This window comes from Danio rerio, chromosome 2 (genome assembly GCF_049306965.1).
Source record: "Danio rerio strain Tuebingen ecotype United States chromosome 2, GRCz12tu, whole genome shotgun sequence".
Classification (NCBI taxonomy): domain Eukaryota; kingdom Metazoa; phylum Chordata; class Actinopteri; order Cypriniformes; family Danionidae; genus Danio; species Danio rerio.
In genome coordinates this window covers 35,548,419-35,567,427 of record NC_133177.1, presented here as the reverse complement: position 1 = coordinate 35,567,427, position 19,009 = coordinate 35,548,419, and the positions used below count along the sequence as shown (strand labels likewise).

Below are 19,009 nucleotides of genomic sequence, written 5' to 3'. Positions count from 1 at the left end.
TATATTTATTAAACCATAATAACATTTCCAATAATTTAATTGCATAATAAACCTTAAATTTTGCAGGAGCATTCCTTAGCATTACCTTTTTATTTATTTATTTTTTATAATTAGCATAATCTATTTTCATAATTCAACAGATGTAATTCCTCTAATAATACTTCTGTTTCTTAAGGTTTGCAATAACCTGATTCATGACAAATAATAATCTTGTTCATTACACTCAAAGGACTTTTACGTTGAAATTAAACGACTTCCTTTTAAAGTAAAATAACTTCCTTTTACTGTGAAAATTCATGCATACACACATATGAAATCACTTGCATATATGTATATACACAACTAACTGTATATGTTTGTGAATTTTATTTTGTATGTTTGCACAAGTGTAATTTGGTTGTTTATGCACACATCAAGTTTATATTCTTATGTGAGAGTTTATGGGTGTATGCATAGATCAAGTTTATATGTATATGCGAGTGTGTATAGGTGTGTTTGCATCAGCAAGTTTATATGTATGTGCGTGTGTTAATGTGAGTGTTTATGTGAGGATCGAGTTTTTATCAAGTTTTTATGTATGTGCGTGTGTATGTGGGTGTATTCATGCGTCAAGTTTATATGTATATACACAAGTTTTATCCATGTTGTTTTGAACATCCAGTAGTATAGGTGTATATGCGAGTAATTTATAGGTGTATATACATGTGTTTTATGTATGTGTTGATAAGCAAAGTTTGATTTAAATCCTATACGGCACCTCATATTCTTCACATATCTTTAAAGCTATCATGTGCAGACTGTATCCACTCCTCCTTATAAGATCGTTCTCTAAATCTATCTGATAAACTCCCTGCTTGCTGTTTAAAATCTTCATCTCCACTGCCAGATCCGACGAATACGACTAAATTGAGATATAGGTAACGAACGTTTTAATGGCACAGGATGGTACGAATGTCCAGGTAAAATGGTGTTACGATCAGTGGGTTTTCGGTATAATGTTGTTTGTATACCAGATGCAGTCAAACTCACAAGTACATCTAAAAAATTCATTTTATGTTTATGGAATTCCATGGTAAACTTCAAAGCGTTAGAAGAATTATTGACATAAGAATGAAATTCCAACAGCTGAGTGCCACTCCATATTAAAAAAACATCATCAATGTAACGTTTCCATAGAACAATTTAAAATAAACTGTTTTTCAAACATACAGAATAAAAATGCAAAACTCGGTATTTTTGGAGCCTTAGTGTTGCCGCCTTTGATTTACATTTAATGTTGTCTTAATGCTCAACACACAAATCTGTAAAAACTCAACAAAAAATTACTCCAGGGTTTCAGGGTTTCTTGAACCTTTAAAGAACAAATTGTGATATATTGGAAGGCATTAAGAGAGATAAAAATTCAAAAAGCAAGACATTTATATCTTCATTATAGAATTTTAGTTTCATATTTTGAGAACTTGAACCCCCCAGCTAAATATTTTTCTTTATCATTTATTTGTAAATTTTTGTTATTTTATTTATTTATATTTGATGTAATCATATTTTTAATGAGGATGAAAAGATTAAGATTGTGAATGTAAATTGATTGTTATTTTAGTTGTTATTTTAGTCTTTTGTGTAATTTTAAAAAGTATTAATGCCTTTCTGTAACATGCTGTTCAAGCATTGTTAATAAAAACAGCCGCAAACTATTTTATTCTTAATGATATGTACAAATGATTTGTTCACCAAAAATTTCACGTTGATATTTTGACATTTTTGTTCTCTGAATTACAAAAAAAGGCATTAGTATTGGAATTGTTACTTTGATTTAACATTACTTTTAAAACCAGTAAAACTAGTATTTTGGCAAAGAGAAAAAAAACTCTCTCCGTCCCACAAACACGTGTTTCCGTACTGCCACTGTTGACTTCCGGGAATATGGCGAACACCGGGGCGGCGGACGACCACTGGTGGAGTGCAAGGGGAGTGTGACGGAAGGCTGGGCATCCCGAGTTCACAGGCCCTGACAGACGAGTCCGCCGCGGCGTCAGGACAGCAGCCTCGTGTATGAGTCTGCATCGAGATCATAGACAGAAACAGTTCCGCTCAGGCAGCTTTTACCTCTACTCTGATAATCACTGTCTGACTTTAGCTGCTGGGTAAGAGTCGTGCATGTTGATCAAGCCATGCCCTGACCGACCGCACCAAATTCACGCACAATATCAGCCATACTTTAATAAACCTCTCGCCGTTTTGTATCACGAGCAACACAAGTTTCAACACGCAGACACTGAGAAGTGTTTCCTGGGTGTAGCAGCAGCAGCTCGTTAGCAGCTCAGCTTTGCTCCTCTTCCGGGGCCTCAGCAGATGCTCCATAATTCCTGCTTTCACAACATGTCATTCCCCTTAAAGTCGTTACTACAGACCAGCTTATAAACTCACGCCGCTGTCCTGCACGTTTATCCGTCGAATCGACTAGAAAACCCGAACGATAACCTTGCCAATGCCACTGACTCCTGCGGGCGAACTCATCCTGCTGGCCCTGCACATCCATCCATGCGCCATCCTCTGAGATAAACATGTAAGCCTGATTTAACTACTGTATTCTTGAGGTCTTGTGGCAGATATTGTAGGAGAGTAAAATAGTACGTGTGGTCTGTTTTATTGTGGTATGTTTACTGTGTTTACTATGACAACGCTAGGATTTTACTGTCAATGAAGAGGTTTATGTCCAGAACTTATGAAGAAGCAGTTCACCCTAAATAAAATGTGTCACTGTTTTCTATTCCTCATTTCTTTTCTTTACAGAAGGGAACGAAAGCTAAAGCTGACCATTTTCCAAACATGACAGAAAAAGCAGACAGTAGTTCATGATACACGCACACATTTTGATATGTACTTCTAAAAGCTAAAGTTGTTTATTTACGCAATGACATGTTTGACAGCACCACTGAGTTCACTGTATGGAAAATAACTTTCATTTTAAAATGACTATTTAACATAATAATGCATTTAAAAGCTGTTATATATTGTTTGATGACAGATCAATTGTTATTTCCAGGTATCTGTGTAACAAGATCCTTCAGAAATTACTTTAATCACTATAATATGCTGATTTATTGTTCAATAATCGTTTATTATATTTAAGCCTGCAATTTTTGTCTTGTTTCGAGTCCAAATATCTACATTTCAAAGCGAAAACAAGTTAATTTTAAAGAACTTGAAAGGAAAAGCTTAAAGAAAAGTTGAAAACAAAACAGTATTTTATTGTTCAGACTCACACTGACACAAGGAAATGTAAACTATAAATTCATATTTATTTTATATCTTTTTTATTCACAAACTGTGCAGCTTTTTTCACTGCAATGTATCTTTATGGGCTTCTAGAAGAACATTTCCTGAGCCTCTTGGTATGGAACGTCTCAAATGTCTGGCCCATTTATTGAGACATTTAATAAACATGTCTCTTATAAAAAATTAGATGTGAACATGTCATGGCCAGAAGCAGCTTTACAGAAAACAATTCATCCATTCCATTTAATTCAGCTTAGTGCCTTTTTAATCAGGGGTCACCAAAGCAGAATGAACCGCCACAGAAAAATGACAAACAATGCAATTTGGAAACATTGCAAATAATGAAAGATGAAAATAAGTTAAAATGCTATATAAATACTGCTTATAGCAATGAATGTAATACAAGAAGTTATATTATTAAATATTTATGTTAAAAAAGTTTTATTTAATAATTCTAATCTAATAAAGAATTTGTAATACTGTCAAAAACACAAAACTTTCAGTTGTTAAATGTAAAAAAATTGCAGGACCATTCCAATTTTTTGCTCATTTCCAACTATTGACAGCAGATCTCTCAATAAGAAAGAGAGAGGAGGGATTCATACTTGAGATATCTTTACTGCTCTATTAGAAAAACTAATACAGAAAAACTAATAAACAGTCATACAGTAATGTTGTGAAGTAAAACAGTAATATTGTGAAGTATTCACAATACATACTTTCTGTCATGTTTTTACCAGCAGCTAAATATTTTTGTGAAGTCTGTTGTACATTTTTCTGGGATGATTAATGAAAAGAAAGTTTAAAAGAACAGGATTAGTATAAAATATTTTTTTTATAAATGTGTGTCAAAATCTTACTGTCCCCAAATTTTTTGGGCACATTCTTGTCAGGATAACTCAAACTTTGAGTTAGTTTCAACCTCATAGTCAGGACAATTGTGCTGCTGTTTAATAAAAATGATCTCAAGTCATAAATGAGGTCTGATTGAGATGTGATGATGGGATATCCTTCAGGAAAGGCCACATCATCTTGACAATTCTCAAGTTACTGTCTATTTCTGGAGCAGTTCCTGCCTGATTCCTGCCTTCATTAGTGTGGAGATGAGTTTCTGTAATTTGCTGGGGGAAAGAATCATATATATGAGTATAAATACATATATATATATATATATATATATATATATATATATATATATATATATATATATATAATATACATATATATATATATATATATATATATATATATATATATATATATATATATATATATATATATATATATACACACACACACACACACACACACTCAATAAATCTTGTGGGTTTGTTTGTAGGAGTGTTCACTTGAACTTCGCTGCTGGACCACCCTGTATACCATGCTGGGGCTGCCTGTTCGCTTCAGCCTCGTAGCCAGCAGGAGATTCTCCTCGCCCCACCAGCCATCTTGCCTACTGAGTCTAGGTGCTCTCGCTAGTATGTACACTACACGCATGTACAGCAGTGGTGGAGGCAAGCCGGGTCGGCGCATCGGCCTCATGGGGGGAGGGCCACCAATGCTGGAGAACCACCACCACCACCATCATCCACTTCACCCTCACGTTCACCAGCCTCAGAGTTACCCAGCAGTTTACCCAGCCCGTCTAGATGCCCACCGGCCCCATTACCAGACCCACCAGCACTACCACACGCACCCTCCTCCAGTCGCTCACCTTCCCCCTCCGCACTACCAGCCTCACGCTCATCTGCACCACAGCAAGAAGAAGACCTGGAACTTCATCCATGAGAAGATGAGCTATGACACCTTCTTCACCATGAAACGGCTGATAGATCGCTCGCGAAGCGTGGATGAAGTGCTCCGATGGGTCACGCAGAATCCAGGGAAGATCTCGCATAATCATTACCCCATTGCCCTGCAGAAGATCGGCCAGCTGCTGGTGCTGCATCAGGCTGGAGGTCAAGCGGGTGGTGCTGCTGGTGGAGGAGCGGGTGAAGGAGTCCTGGCTGCATCCTCTGCTGCTGGAGGGTCCGGGGAGAACACCGTACGACAGATTTTAGATAATCAGGATTTCCAGACGCTCTGTGATGCTATTGTTAATGACTGCTCCAAGTTTGACAACTTCAGCATTGTTAATTGCCTTTACGCTGTCGCTGCTCTTGGTGAGTCCTGCACATTTAATTTGCACATTTAAATCTGAAAAGTTAGGTTTTCAATCATCATGGAGGAAACTTTGAAACATATTTATAGCACAAACCATGCTTGAAGCAAACACGAAACATATTTTCCATCACATTAATAAAAGGTTATACAGATATTAAAGCAGAACTCTTCAACACTTTAAGAAACTAGAAACTAAAAAGAGAAATGTAAATTATATAAGTTATGTATATCATATAACTCAATCTTTTGTGTTTCTCTGGTCCCCTCAGGCTTGCCCAGTGACTCTCAGATCGTGCAGGTTCTGGAGGAAGAGTCTCAGGCTCGTCTGTCCCAATTCAACCAGAAGGACATCTCCATGGTTTTCAGCAGCAGCATGAAGCTCCATCCGTCCAGCCAGCATCCCCTGATTGAGTCCTGTCTGGCAGGGTTGGAGAAGAACATTGAGCGGGAGCGTCATCCTCAAACGCTCTTCCTCCTGCTCTCCTACTACCGCACCAAATGGAGAGCGCTGCGGGCGGCAGACACAGCCTCGCCGGAGCAGCTGGTGGTGAACCGGAAGATCCTGCGGCTGGTGAAGCACACTCTGGCCAGTGTCAGCAGCGTCAGGGACCATGAAATGGCTCTGCTGGACGAGATGCTGTCAGCCTGCGCCAGAGAGGCCAGCAACAAGAGCCTTGAGCTCATCTTCAGCTCACACCTGTTCTACCAGAACCGGCAGGAGAAGTTTGTGAGCAGCCTGGCAGGTAAGATAAAGACACATTTGTATTTATAATGGTATAGTTCACTTAAAAATGACATTTATGTCAGAGTCTTCTGTTTTATAACAGATAGGCATGGGATGATAACCAGTTTCAAGGTACACCACAGTTTGGAAAAGTAAAGGTTTTAAAACTGCTAAAAATTAAAGTACAGTTTTTATTAAAGTTTTAAGGGCAACAGTATCTCCAGCAGAAAAGAATAATCTAAACCGAAAGCTATAGGTCAGCCCACATATCAGGAAGCATTTGTAAAACAAATTGCTTATTTACCTACATAAAGTCATGCTGGACCTGAATAGTGCAGTGACTTACTTGATATACAAAAAGAGAAACATACCCTAAGATGGCTTTTTTTAAGTTGTAAAGAAATCTGTGTTTTTTAAACTAAGGAACGATAGCAGAAGTCAATGATTAATTTGAATTATTGAGCCTGACATGTTTATTGTTCCAAAGAATTTTAAATGCTTCTTAAATTTAAATATGTTTTGTTCAATGGGGCAAAATTTGTTGTTTTTTTACCCAGACATTTTGCAAAGCACTTATTTTAGAGCAGTAGTCACAATATGAAACTGTGATATTCATATCCAAGGTTATCATACCGTCAGAATCTTATACCAGCCTATAAATAATAACAGAAGATATTTTGAAGAATGTTGGAAGCCATTGACTGTCATAGTATTTTTTTTCTACTATGGATGTCAGAGTCTACCATTTTCCAACATTATTCAAAATATCTTCCTTTTTGTAGAAAAAAGAAAGGTAAGAACTTTTGGAATGACTTAAGAGAGAAAAAACATTAATTTATGGGTGAACTATTCATTTAATTTATTTACGAACATCAACACACGCTGAAAGATACATTAGTATTTATTCGTATTTGTTAATATTAATAAATGAAAATGCTGTTGTTCATTGTTAGTTCTTGTGAACTTGCATTAACAAGCACAACGTAGATTTCAATTTGGTTATTAGTAAAATCAACATTAACTATGATACATAAATGCTGCACAAGTATTGGTCATTTTTAGTTCATGTTAGTAAATACATTAACTAATGGAACTTAATTATAAAATGTGACCAAAACTTTCAAACCTATTTCTAAGGTTGCACAAATTGTCTATAGTTCTGTGTGAGAACAAAAAGAAGCTATACTTAATAATTATTGTCATAATTTTCTTATTTGAGTATGTTTCATATAGTTTATATATTACACTACCATTCAGATTTTCAATTCTCATTCAAGATGCATTAGATAGGTTTCAAACTGGATTCCTGGAGGGCTGCAGCTTTGCACAGTTTTTCTCCAACCCTAATCAAACACAACTAATCCAAATAATCAAAGTGTTTAAGACTACAGACTATTAAGCAAGTGTGAGTTGGAGGTGGTTGGGGCTAAACTATGCAGAGCTGCGGCCCTCCAGCAATTAAGTTTATATGTTCTATCGTGTAGTAAAAATTTGACATATTAGCCATTTTAAATGTATATAAAAATTTATTTTAATATATTTGAAAATAGAACTTGTTCTTGTGGTTAAAAATTTGCAATGTCAAACCATGATTAATATGGTCAGTTCTGATCTATGCTTGCTGAACATAAGTGATTTGTAATTAAAATGGAAATGTAATAAAATAGTAAAACGTCAATGACTCATCAGTGCGCTTTCTACATTAAAAGAAGTTGTATTATAGTAGAGTTGTCTAACTTTAAATCCCCTTTGTCTTTTTAGAGGAGTTGCCTAAGAAGGTTGACAGCATCACACCTTACACCATGGCTCTCATCGCCAAGTACATTGCTCGCCATCGTCTGAGAGAAACACGCTTGCTAGACACTATTGCTGACTTCCTGGTCAAGAAGGGTGAATACCTGGATAGCAAGGTTAGACAGCTTGTATTGTTTCTTATAAAAACAGAAACTCCAGTGACCTGTTATTTTCCATCTAGAATGAAAAGTGTGTGTCTGCTGCATGCTATGTCTTGGGAAAGACATCAATCTGCTGCATGCATCTGAAGTTTAGAAATAATCAGTCAGAAATGCAAGGAATCATTGACGTTAGGCTGTTGAAGTATTACAAAATAATGCACACCCAAGGTAGGGATGCGACTATGACATAAAGCCAAGTCACACCTCGACCTGCGCATTGTTTTCCAATAATTCAGCAGTAAGATGTCAATTATTTTGCTTGTACTATAATCACCACACCTTGTGTGTAACACTAGTTTCCTGTTGTTTTGATTTGTCTGTTCTAGGCTCACTCACTTTTTCAAAATACTTATTTAAAATGAGCTGTATCAACACAATTCTCAACGTTTCAATTAGACAACTTCATTGTTTTATGTTCAATCTATTTATATTTGTAAAAACAATTAAGTTAAGTTAATTGATTTGTGTTGGGGCAACAAGAAGGAATTGTGTTCAACCCTGCAGTTTTTTACAGTGCTGTGTATTTTTTGCTGTTCAGTTATCTGAAAATAATTGCATACCATAGCATTTTCATTAGCCTATCAGAATCAAGCATTCAACAGCCCCATAGTATAATGATTGATAGTTTTCTTGACAGGCCAATAAACATTAAAAATAAGCATTTAAAGCAACACTGCAAAAAATCCTTTGCTTATTTAGATTTTTTGTCTTGTTTCTAGTCCAAAAATCTAAAAAAAACTTAAATTGTGAAGTATTTTCTAGACAATCAAAACTTATTGTCTTGTTACAAAGGTTCAAGACACCCTTGAGTACTTTTTTTTGACATTTTAACATATTTGTGTGTTGAGCATCAGTTAAGACAACATTAGCCCTTGTCAGCTTTAATTGTGGGGAAAAGTGGATAATTTTGAGCTTTTGTCATCTTCCAGGTTTAAAATAATTTTTGAGGCGTGATCAAAATCGGTGACATAGCGCACATCCGCAAGTGGAGTGATGACGTCAGTTTCTTATTATTATTCATAGCTGAGTTTTCTTATCCTATGAGAAGACACTGCTTCTTAATTATTCATGAGAGCACGTGCTTTCCGAAGGCAAGGCAGACCTGCCAAACTGTGAGATCTAATTACTGGGTGAGATCGCATCGGTGGATGGCACGGGTCGTATGTGTTTGTTTCTATAATCCACAGGGATTGTTGCATGATTTTCCACACAATGCTGTCAGGGCCAACACAGCAAAGCTGTACGAGAATTTGAGAATGGTGGACTTTGTCTTTCATCTGTTAAGTTAATTACCATTCAGACACATCGCCAATATCTGTGCTGCTGTGTTTGTCAATGTTTAAAATCCACCAGATTACCGGCAGGGCTAATGGTTTAAATAGACAGGGCAAGAGACCTGCTGCACTGCTATCCACTGTGTCTGCATTCAGACCTGAGGATTCAGGAGGAGAGAAGTCCTCTTTATTTATAGTGTTTATATACTTTTAAAACACAATTATCTTTATTGTGATATAACAGATTGTGGTTATGTGTATATGAAATTACGAATAACATATGTAGCAGGACATTGAATTACTGTTTATTTTTTTTGCATTTTAACTTTGTAAACTATAAATCATGGCTGTCCTCACGATTTGTGTCTCATTTTGTGAACCAACTGACAATAGTTGTTCGCTCCCCTCTTTTTTCCCTGCTCTGCCTGTCACGTCCACTCCTCCCTTTGCCAGCAGTGCTCCACGCCATCTCTGAGCATTTTAAAAAAAGTTTTTTTAGTTAGACTTGAACCGAAAGAGGGGGGTTTCATGACCCTTTAAGAAAACATGTGTCCACATTTAGTGATTTTTTTTCTTCCCCTAAAGCAATCTATACATTCACTCAGTGGGATAAGCAAACTAATCATGTCAAGAGAAAAAACAAGATTATTTTGTTTACCCCATTGGCAGATTATTGTGCTTATTTTAAGGGGAAAAAAACACTAAATTTTGGCATATCATTTCCTAAAACAAGACAATAAGTTTTGCTTGTCTATAAAATGCTTGTTGATATAAGAATTGTTAGATATTTGGACTAAAAACAAGAAAATATAAGTAAGAAAAGCATTTTTCAGTGTTATACTCATATGACCACCAATATTTCATGCATCACAGGTGATATTGCTCATTAGTCATTATATATAGATAGAAAACCTACAGATATATTTTTAGCTTTCATAACTTCAATTATAGTGTCATTCAAACAGCATTATAATTGGCTTTATTACACAATAAATGCTTTTTCACCCTCAAATCCTGTTTTTTCATTTTGCTAAATGAGTGACATACTGTGTTAAACAACATTTATTATGCTTATTTATTTCTATTCTGTTTCACTTACTGGTTTACTGGTCCTGCCCTATTGTGTTGCTTGTAGCATAATGCTCTATGGCTATTTCAATATGTATATTTCTGTATGTGCAATTTTGTCATGTGTCAGGCATTGCATATTGTGTTTAGTTTTTTTATTTTTAAAAAACATAAAAAAAAATATGATAGTATTATAGGCCACGAATATATATAAGCCACGTTTATAAAACCAGTAGAGCAGTATTATATATAACTTTATATAACGTTTCCCTTTTCCCTTTCTCGCTGTTTAGGTCATCCAGAAGCTTGTGTTCCCATTCAGTCGAATGAGTTATCGGCCGGCGAATGAGGCTCAGTTTTTCTCCAAGCTGGAGATGGTGCTTGAGCTGAAGGCTCTGAGTTCACCGCTGGCCACCGTCAACATCCTCATGTCTTTATTTCAGCTGGGTCACTTTCCGGGACTGGTTCTTCACCGTGTCTTCTCTCCATCCTTCATCAGTAATGTCATCAGTGAGTTTGTGTTTGTTTTGAGAGTGTTTGTGAATGGGCTATGAAGTCCAGCTCTTGTCTCCCGTCAGACCTTAAATTTCCTCCATGTTTGTTTTTTAATGTTTGAAGAACTTTATTTATAATTTGCTGGTCAGAGGCAAGTAAACACTGACTTGTTTGGACCACTACACACAATAGTAAACAGTTTATAGAAGGAAAAGCAATAGTGACCTCTGCTGGTGGATTTAGTAACCATACCTATTTAACAACATTTCACTGTCAACAAAATTCTGCATCCATAAGAAATAGGCAAATAAATACAAAAAATATTAGATTAAGTTTATTGATTTTTGCATTGTGTTATTGTCATGGAATAAAAAAATCGACCCAAATTACAATTACAAATTAAGGTGAGCATGTATGTTTTACAGATTATCATGATCAGTTATAAATTGAGTAAACATTGGTTTCATTTTTTAAAAAATATATAGATTTTTTTCGGTATTTCTTTGTACACTGGTTTGAAACTTTTCATTGCCAAAATTTTCATTGCCAATTTCAGCCAATTGTTATATATTTCCACAACCAACACAGAGCCTCTGGGATCGGAGAGAGGCTGGATTGATCCCCAGATCTTTAAAATATAATTTTAAAAACTATATTTATACTTTAACTTCAACTATTAAGTTTAGCGATCAATTTGGTACTCGAAACTTTTTTTTTTTTTTTACATTTTTATTTATTTTCTTATTGTAAAACCTGTAATTTCAGGATACTTTGATGAAGAGATAAGGCATTTTTGGCAAAATTGAACTTCATTTCTCAGTAAAAAAGTTTACAGTCCCTTTTGATCATTCAAATGCCTTTATAAATAACAGGATAGTCTGAACTCAATTATTTTCTGTGTCCTGTAATGTAGACAGCCCGTATGCTCTGATTGTGCGTCGCTATCTTTCACTGCTGGATGCAGCTGTAGAGCTGGAATACCGGGACTACACTGGACCCCGCCTTCAGGACACACACAAGGTGCTCATGTTCGACCATGCTTTAACAGCTGATGAGGTGAACCGCAAATACAGGTAAGAGATGTCAGAAAACGACCTGTAAATCTATAAAAAGAATTGACTTAAAATTACCTGCATGACCTCCAGGAAACTGTTTGCGTGTCTGTGTTTCAGTTATAAAGGTCTGGTTGCAGAGGCGCTCAGACAGCTGGTTGGTGAGCACGGATACAAACAAGATGAGGTTCTTGCACCTGGATATTACACGGGTGAGTCAAGAAATGTGATCATGTCAAACAAATTAAATTATTAGTATTGTGTATTTATTTCTAATATATTACTGATGTCATTTGTTCCTGTGATTTCAAAGCTGAATGTATTCATCTTTTCATTTTTCCAAGACCCTTCAGAAAGCATTTTAATATTCTGATTTGCTGCTCAGAAAATTCTTTTGAATTATTATTACATTGAAAACAGCTGCGTGGAATTTTCTTTATACCCTCCAAAAATAAAGTCACTCAAAGTTTTTAGTGTGATATTTTATAATGTCACAAAAGATTTTTAATTTCAAATAAATGCTGATCTTTGGATATTTCTGTTTATAAAAGAGTCCTGCATGAAAAATAAAACTGAAATAATATTAATAAGAAATGTTTTTTGAACGGCAAATTAGCATGTTAGAATGATGTGTGAAGAATTATGTGAATTGAGTAATGATGCAAAAATATAAATGAATAAATATTCAAATAGAAAGCAGTTCTTTTAAATAGTACAAATATTAAATGTTTTACTGTACTTTGGATCAAATAAATGGAGATTTGGGTGAGCAGAAAAGACTCTTCCTGTTCTAAAACCTTTGACTAGTAGTGTATTTTAAAAACTTCTCTTGACTCTTGTTAAGTTTTCAGATTGACATGATTCTTCTGAAAGCATGAATGTTCATTCGGTGATTTTTATTTTTGTAGTCCATGCATTTGTTTGATAAACAACATACTGAAAGCCTTTTCATGCTGTTTTAAAATTCTGATGCTTTTTTATGTCAGATTTCTTGCTGTGGGTTGACAGCACAGGCCGTGTCCTCCCCATCAGAACAGGCACACCAGCAGCATCATTAGCAGCCTCTTCAACACCCTGTGTAGTGCTGAACCTTAAATCCCCAGATGGCTCTGGCTCTGTCTCAACCCTCACTACTGACTTCCAGAAGTTCTCTCCCTTTGCTACGTCACTAGAGGAAGAGGCCGACAAACGAGCAGGAGAAGAGTCTACTTTCCTTCCTGCTCACATGCGTCCTGCAGCAGCCTCAGGATCTCAGAGGGTCGGCCCTAACGGAACCGTCCCGCTGGAATACAACCCATATTACAGCACTTCAGATTACTACTCCAATCTAGCCAAGGAACACTCTCTGGAGAGCCAGGACAGCTCCACCCTCAGCAGCCCCTCGGACTGCCTGACCCAGACAGGACCCTCCGTTCCTGGGACAGTTGCCCCACAAGACTCCCTGTTTCAGTTTTCCATTGGAAAGATCCTGGAGGATGAGGGAGGTGCAGCGACAGGAGCAAACCCAGGGCCGGACTGCGAGATCGCTACATTTTATGAAGGGGTTTCTTACCCAGAGGGTGGAGAGAGCGATGGAGTGACCGCTTCTCCACTGCAGCTTCACAACCCAGACAACCCTGAAGCTGACCACAGGACCACAGGGGAGCAGGTCAAGAGGTCAGTCCTTCTTAGGGTGCTTTCACACCTACACTTTTGTTTCTGAACCTCTCTCGTTTGCCCAGTTAGCGCGGTTCGTTTGGCATATGTGCAACCACCAATCGAGCTCAGTTCCGTGCAAAAACAATCGCTCCGAGATCACTTGAATGAGGTGGTCTCGGCTCAATTAAAACGAACTCTGGAGCGGATCGATTGTAGTGAGAAAGCAAACGATCCGAGCCCGGTTATATCACAGAGTATTATGGATATGTAATTGGCATACAGCTATATGAAGAGAGAATTATGAGCATGGCGGGAGGTCATTCCAGACATCACAAGTCTCCCGGAAGTTTCGGTAGTCTCCCGCAAATGCACAGAGACTCCAGGATGCCCGCAAACAAGTGATAATCTCCCGGTAATCATGTGTCTCCCTTCCGGTCCTCAGATACGTCGCGCACCCTCCTCACCCCTCCCCACCGCATCCCTCCTCACTCTTCAGACATGTCGCGCGCACCTTATTAAACACCATCACACTACCACCTCCCCTGACAGCTGAGCGGGACTCTGCAAAATACCGTGAATCTCTGACAAATGTGAGGAGAGTTTACTCACACATGACTTGTTTTAGCTCTTTTGGTCCGTTTAGAAACTTTGAAGTGTGAAAGCGAACCGCGCAAAGAGCAACAATGTAACAATTTTAATCCCTGTTTCGGAATAACTGAATCGATTCAGAGGTGTGAAAACACCCTTAAATAATGCAGAAAATACTTGAAACTGGTAGATTTGTCTGGGTTTCAGATTCCAGTCTACATATTTTTTGCACATTTTACCTACTTGAATACAAAAATGATTACTTTAAATGGCAAGATGCCCAAAAAAATCTTCAAAAGTGCTTTGAAAAAGTGTAAGAAACAATAATGTGGTTGGATACCTAGAATAACCACTCAACCAACCTTAGTGCGCACCAATTTAAAATATTCTTTTAAAATATTTTATCTTCTAAAATGCCCTTCTGTCCTGAGCTTGTCATCAAAATTATTTGCTTAAATTACCTTCTATTAATCTCCTTCTTTTGCAATGGTGTATATGCAGACAGACTTTTAAATTCAGTCCGCCAGCCCCAGGGCTTCCAGTGAATTGTCATCCCATACAAATTTGCTGCATTTAAGATCTTTTTTTTTTGAAAAACAGCAATCTTCAAAACCTGGCTGAGATACGATGTAAAATGTGTCTCAGACCAAGCAAGAAGCACTGCATTAAATTATATTTTCCTGTGCCATGTCTTAAAAATATGGAAATTTTACACAGTATTTTCAAGAGTTTCTGCGATAGCCTGCCGCTAAGGACGGCACCTGCATTTAAACGGTCTTTGGTCTTTTTTTTTTGACGATTTTTCAACTAAATGGATGCTTTAGTCTATTTAACTCATTAAATTTGAATTACATTACGACATCCATGCTGTAAGAGGAAACCTTATGAAATTGAAAATAGTCACTTAAAGCTTTGACAGGAAGTTCTTCATTGGCTGAAAAACACTAGCTGTGCATGTAGTCCATTGTATCTATAAAACAAAACTTGCCTCAGTGCCAGTAACCTAGTGGTGAAGTGCATAGACATGTCTTAGGTCTTGCTTGTCATCACTAAACATTTGTTTTCTGTCATTTCTGTCTTATGCAGGGTTATTATGTCTGTGAATGATAAATGGCATTATTGCCATAATTCAGATGTGCTGGTCGGATCCAGGGCCATGAGAGACCGTCACCTGCGGTTAATGGGCTACAACATACTACAGGTGAACACTAAACAGTTTATTTGATTTGAGTTAATCAACTAATAATTACAGGAAATAGTCTAAAACAATCTGCATTGACAAAATGTCAGGGCTTTTTAAATGTTTTTTACATAAATGAAATCTATTTAATTAATAACCCATAAAGATATTTGTACTTCTACAACAGATTTATATTTGAAATAAATGCTGTTCTTTTAAATTTATTGACCAAATAGTTGACAAAACTTTTTTCACAAAAACAGGGTCCCCATTGGTCATGACAATTCTGGAATATCATGGAATTTTACTTTTAATTTAAGACATCGGAAGTGGGGGAATTTTATTTGTTCAAGTCGTAGAATATCAAGGACAATACTAAGGAGTAATAATTCCTTACATTTATATAGCACTTCTCTGGACTTTCAAAGCACTTTACACATTTTTGGGGGGAATCTCATCATTCACCACCAGTGTGCAGCATCCAAATTGTCATATGGGAATGGTTTGGAAATGGTCAAATGGGAATGGTCTGTCCATGATGGACAGAGGCCAATGGGCAAATTTGGTGGGATCGCAGGACCTCGGTTTAAAGTCTTATCCGAAAGATAATAATAATAATAATTCCTTACATTTATAAAGCGCTTTTCTGGGCACTTTACACATAGGGGGGAATCTCCTCATTCACAACCAGTGTGCAGCATCCACCAGGATGACGCGTTGGCAGCCATTTTGCGCCAGACTGCACACCACACACACACACACCAGCTGATTGGTGGAGAGGAGACAGAGTGATGAAGCCAATTATAATATGGGGAGGGTTAGGAGGCCATAATGGACGGAGGCCGATGGGGAAATTTGGCCAGGATGCCTGGGTGAAACCTCTACTCTTTTTCGAAGGACATCCTGGGATTTTTAATGACCACAGAGAGTCAGGACCTTGGTTTAACGTCTCATCCGAGCTCACTGAGCAGTATAGAGTCCCCATCACTATACTGGGGCATTGGGACCCACACAGACTGCAGGGTGAGCGCCTTTGCTGGCCTCACTAACACCACTTCCGGCAGCAACCTAGCTTTCCCATGTGGTCTACCATCCAGGTACAGACCGGGTGCATCCCTGCTTAACTTCAGTGGGCGATCATGTGAGAGTTGCACAGAGCTAGCTGCCGACTAAGATGGTGTTCACTGAGTAGTATAGAGTCCCCTTCACTATAATGGGACATTAGGACCCGCACAGACCGCAGGTTGAGCGCCCCCTTCTGGCCTCACTAACACCACTTTTGGTGACAACCTAGCTTTCCCATGTGGTCTCCCATCCAGGTAGCGACAGCACAGCGCTGTTTAGCTTTAGTAGGCAACCATGTGAGAGTTGCAGAGATCTAGCTGACTAAGGCTGTTGTTTATTGCTTAAAATTTGAGTTTTTTTTTAATCAAAATCTTATTTTTCTATACTGTATCATGTCTTGCACGTTTTGGCGCTCATCAACTGGCAGTCACTTAAGCCAAATGCAGTCAGCATGTTGTATTTATTAACTAAAGCAAACATGTTCAGGAAAATGTAAATTTCTAGAGCTTTGGCTACTAAATGAACACTTCAAAAACTGGGTGTTAGTCTGACTGCTTTTGTTTCTTTTGAGGTATATTATCCATAGTTGTTCTAATTACGGCTATTAAATATATGAAAATTATATTCAAGATAAAAGTATATTAATATTATACGCAGCACAACAATACGTTGTTGTTCTGTTCATTATAGGCCATCTTTTATCATTTGGCTAAGGATGGGAACCCTGCAAAAATAGCACAGTGTTTTCCACATTGCTAACCAGTAAATCAGCATATTAGAATAGTTAGACAATACCATTTTAAAGCTTGCAGCAGTATTGATTCATAATATTTTAATTGTTATTTGACTTTCTTCATTGTAGTTGCCCTATCTGGAGTTGGAGAAGTTGAACGGGATCGAGGAAGTCAAGCAGTACCTACACAAAAAGCTGCTGGAGGTTCCTTTATGACGACATGAACGGAGCGAGTGTGTGATCGTGTGCTTCAGAGAGCATGTGCCACTTGCAGGTTTCGTTGTTTTCAGAAAGACTGTGCTGTACGTGTGTCCATGTGTGTGCGTGTGTGTGTGTGTATGTAAGAGTCTGTATGTGCATTTGTACACACAGGATGTGAGCAGTCCATGTTTTCAGGACAAAACACAAGATGTCTGGCTGGCTGTTACTGTCATTCTTTAATTATACAGAGAACTCCTCTGGGCAAAACTGTAGAGTCTAACTGTGCCTGGATGATTCAGCTTATACAACGTCATCGAACATACAAGACTTCCCCCAGCCGATGATCAAGAGCCATTTTATTCTGAGAAACATCACACAAAAAAGCAGCAGCACTTCTCAGATGCTTTATACTTTGTCCAGAGTGATTGTTTTGGTGTATTTAGGGGTAAAAAAGTGGGTGGTTTATTATTATTATTATTATAATTATATGTTCCCCAGCAGTTAATTATTTAGTTTTTGTGGTGTTCCCACATGCCCTTTTGTGTCCTCACTGTTATTTTGGTGTGTTTAGGTGTAAGCTTTGACGGAGGCACTAAGTTGGTGTTTTGGGGCAAGTGTAAGGAGTAATAGTGTATGGATGAGGAGTATTTCAGACGCTGCTGCCACGACCACTGCTGCTCTTGGGTTTTAAACCTAAAAGAATTGAGGGTTTGTGCACAAATATGGATGTAAAGCTATATTAAAGGGAGAGTTCAACCAAAAAAAAAAGAAAAGAAAATTGACATCAATAATTGACACACAACTTTAAGCACATCAAATTACATCATTTTACAAACCTGTTCGAGTTTCTTTTTTACGGTAACCAGTGACTTCCGTAGGGTTTATTTTTCCTACTGTGGATGACAATGGCTAAAGGTTTCTATACAGATTGTTTAAAACATCTTCTTTTGTGTTCAGTAGAAAAGAGAAACTCAAACCACTTTAAATCCATGAACTTAGCAGTAAAAACCAGTAACTTACCAGTAAAGTTACATTTTTGGTTGAACTATCTCTTTAAGGACTAAGTGGAATGTTTCTTTAAAGTCTTAGGATGTGAGCTGTGTGGAGAAGGTTGGAATTGAGGATTATTATATGCAGGAATGGGTTGTGATTATACATTTTATTTTCTCAAAGTGATTGACAGCTTTGGGGTCATGTAACGGGGAAAGCAATGCACAAAGTTGACTGCAGGATAGTTAAATAATGTTTTCATCTCTCTTGTTTGGAGAATGTTGCATTTTTAGATTGTGCCTTTAGAATATGGATGTTGAGAGAAATTACAAGCTGAAAGCTTTTTATGAAAACACGACTGAAATTTATCTGCGATTTAAAGATTTAAATAGTTTCATCATTTGAAAAAGACTTAATCAATGGAATCCAGATGGATTTGTCACATTCTTGTTTTGTCAGGCAGCGATCTAGTGTGATGTTTATATAATATCATAGTTTCTTTTAATAAGTAAGTTTTGAATAGGATGTTTCGACTAAAGCCATGGAAGTTTGCTAAATCAAGGCCTTGCTTACATCTGCATAAAATGAGATGCTCTATATGAAA

The 19,009-nt window shown here is 37.3% G+C and overlaps 1 protein-coding gene across 2 annotated transcripts; it reads left to right on the top strand.

Moving 5' to 3' along the window:
* Positions 1-1,910: 1,910 nt before the first annotated feature.
* Positions 1,911-17,686, top strand: fastk (Fas-activated serine/threonine kinase). 2 transcript variants are annotated; one of them, XR_012388543.1, is made up of 10 exons: positions 1,911-2,566; positions 4,619-5,441; positions 5,712-6,185; positions 7,928-8,076; positions 10,757-10,973; positions 11,872-12,031; positions 12,131-12,222; positions 12,997-13,666; positions 15,323-16,054; positions 16,125-17,271. XR_012388543.1 is itself a non-coding variant. In NM_001170819.1 (10 exons), exons 2-10 carry the CDS (start codon positions 4,661-4,663, stop codon positions 17,428-17,430), a joined length of 2,745 nt encoding a protein of 914 aa, NP_001164290.1. In that variant the 5' UTR covers positions 1,926-2,566; positions 4,619-4,660; the 3' UTR covers positions 17,431-17,686. The 2 variants fall into 2 exon arrangements, 1 of the variants encoding a protein (NP_001164290.1); NM_001170819.1 differs by lacking the exon at positions 16,125-17,271 and adding an exon at positions 17,344-17,686 and having other exon boundaries at positions 1,926-2,566; positions 15,323-15,437.
* Positions 17,687-19,009: the final 1,323 nt, after the last annotated feature.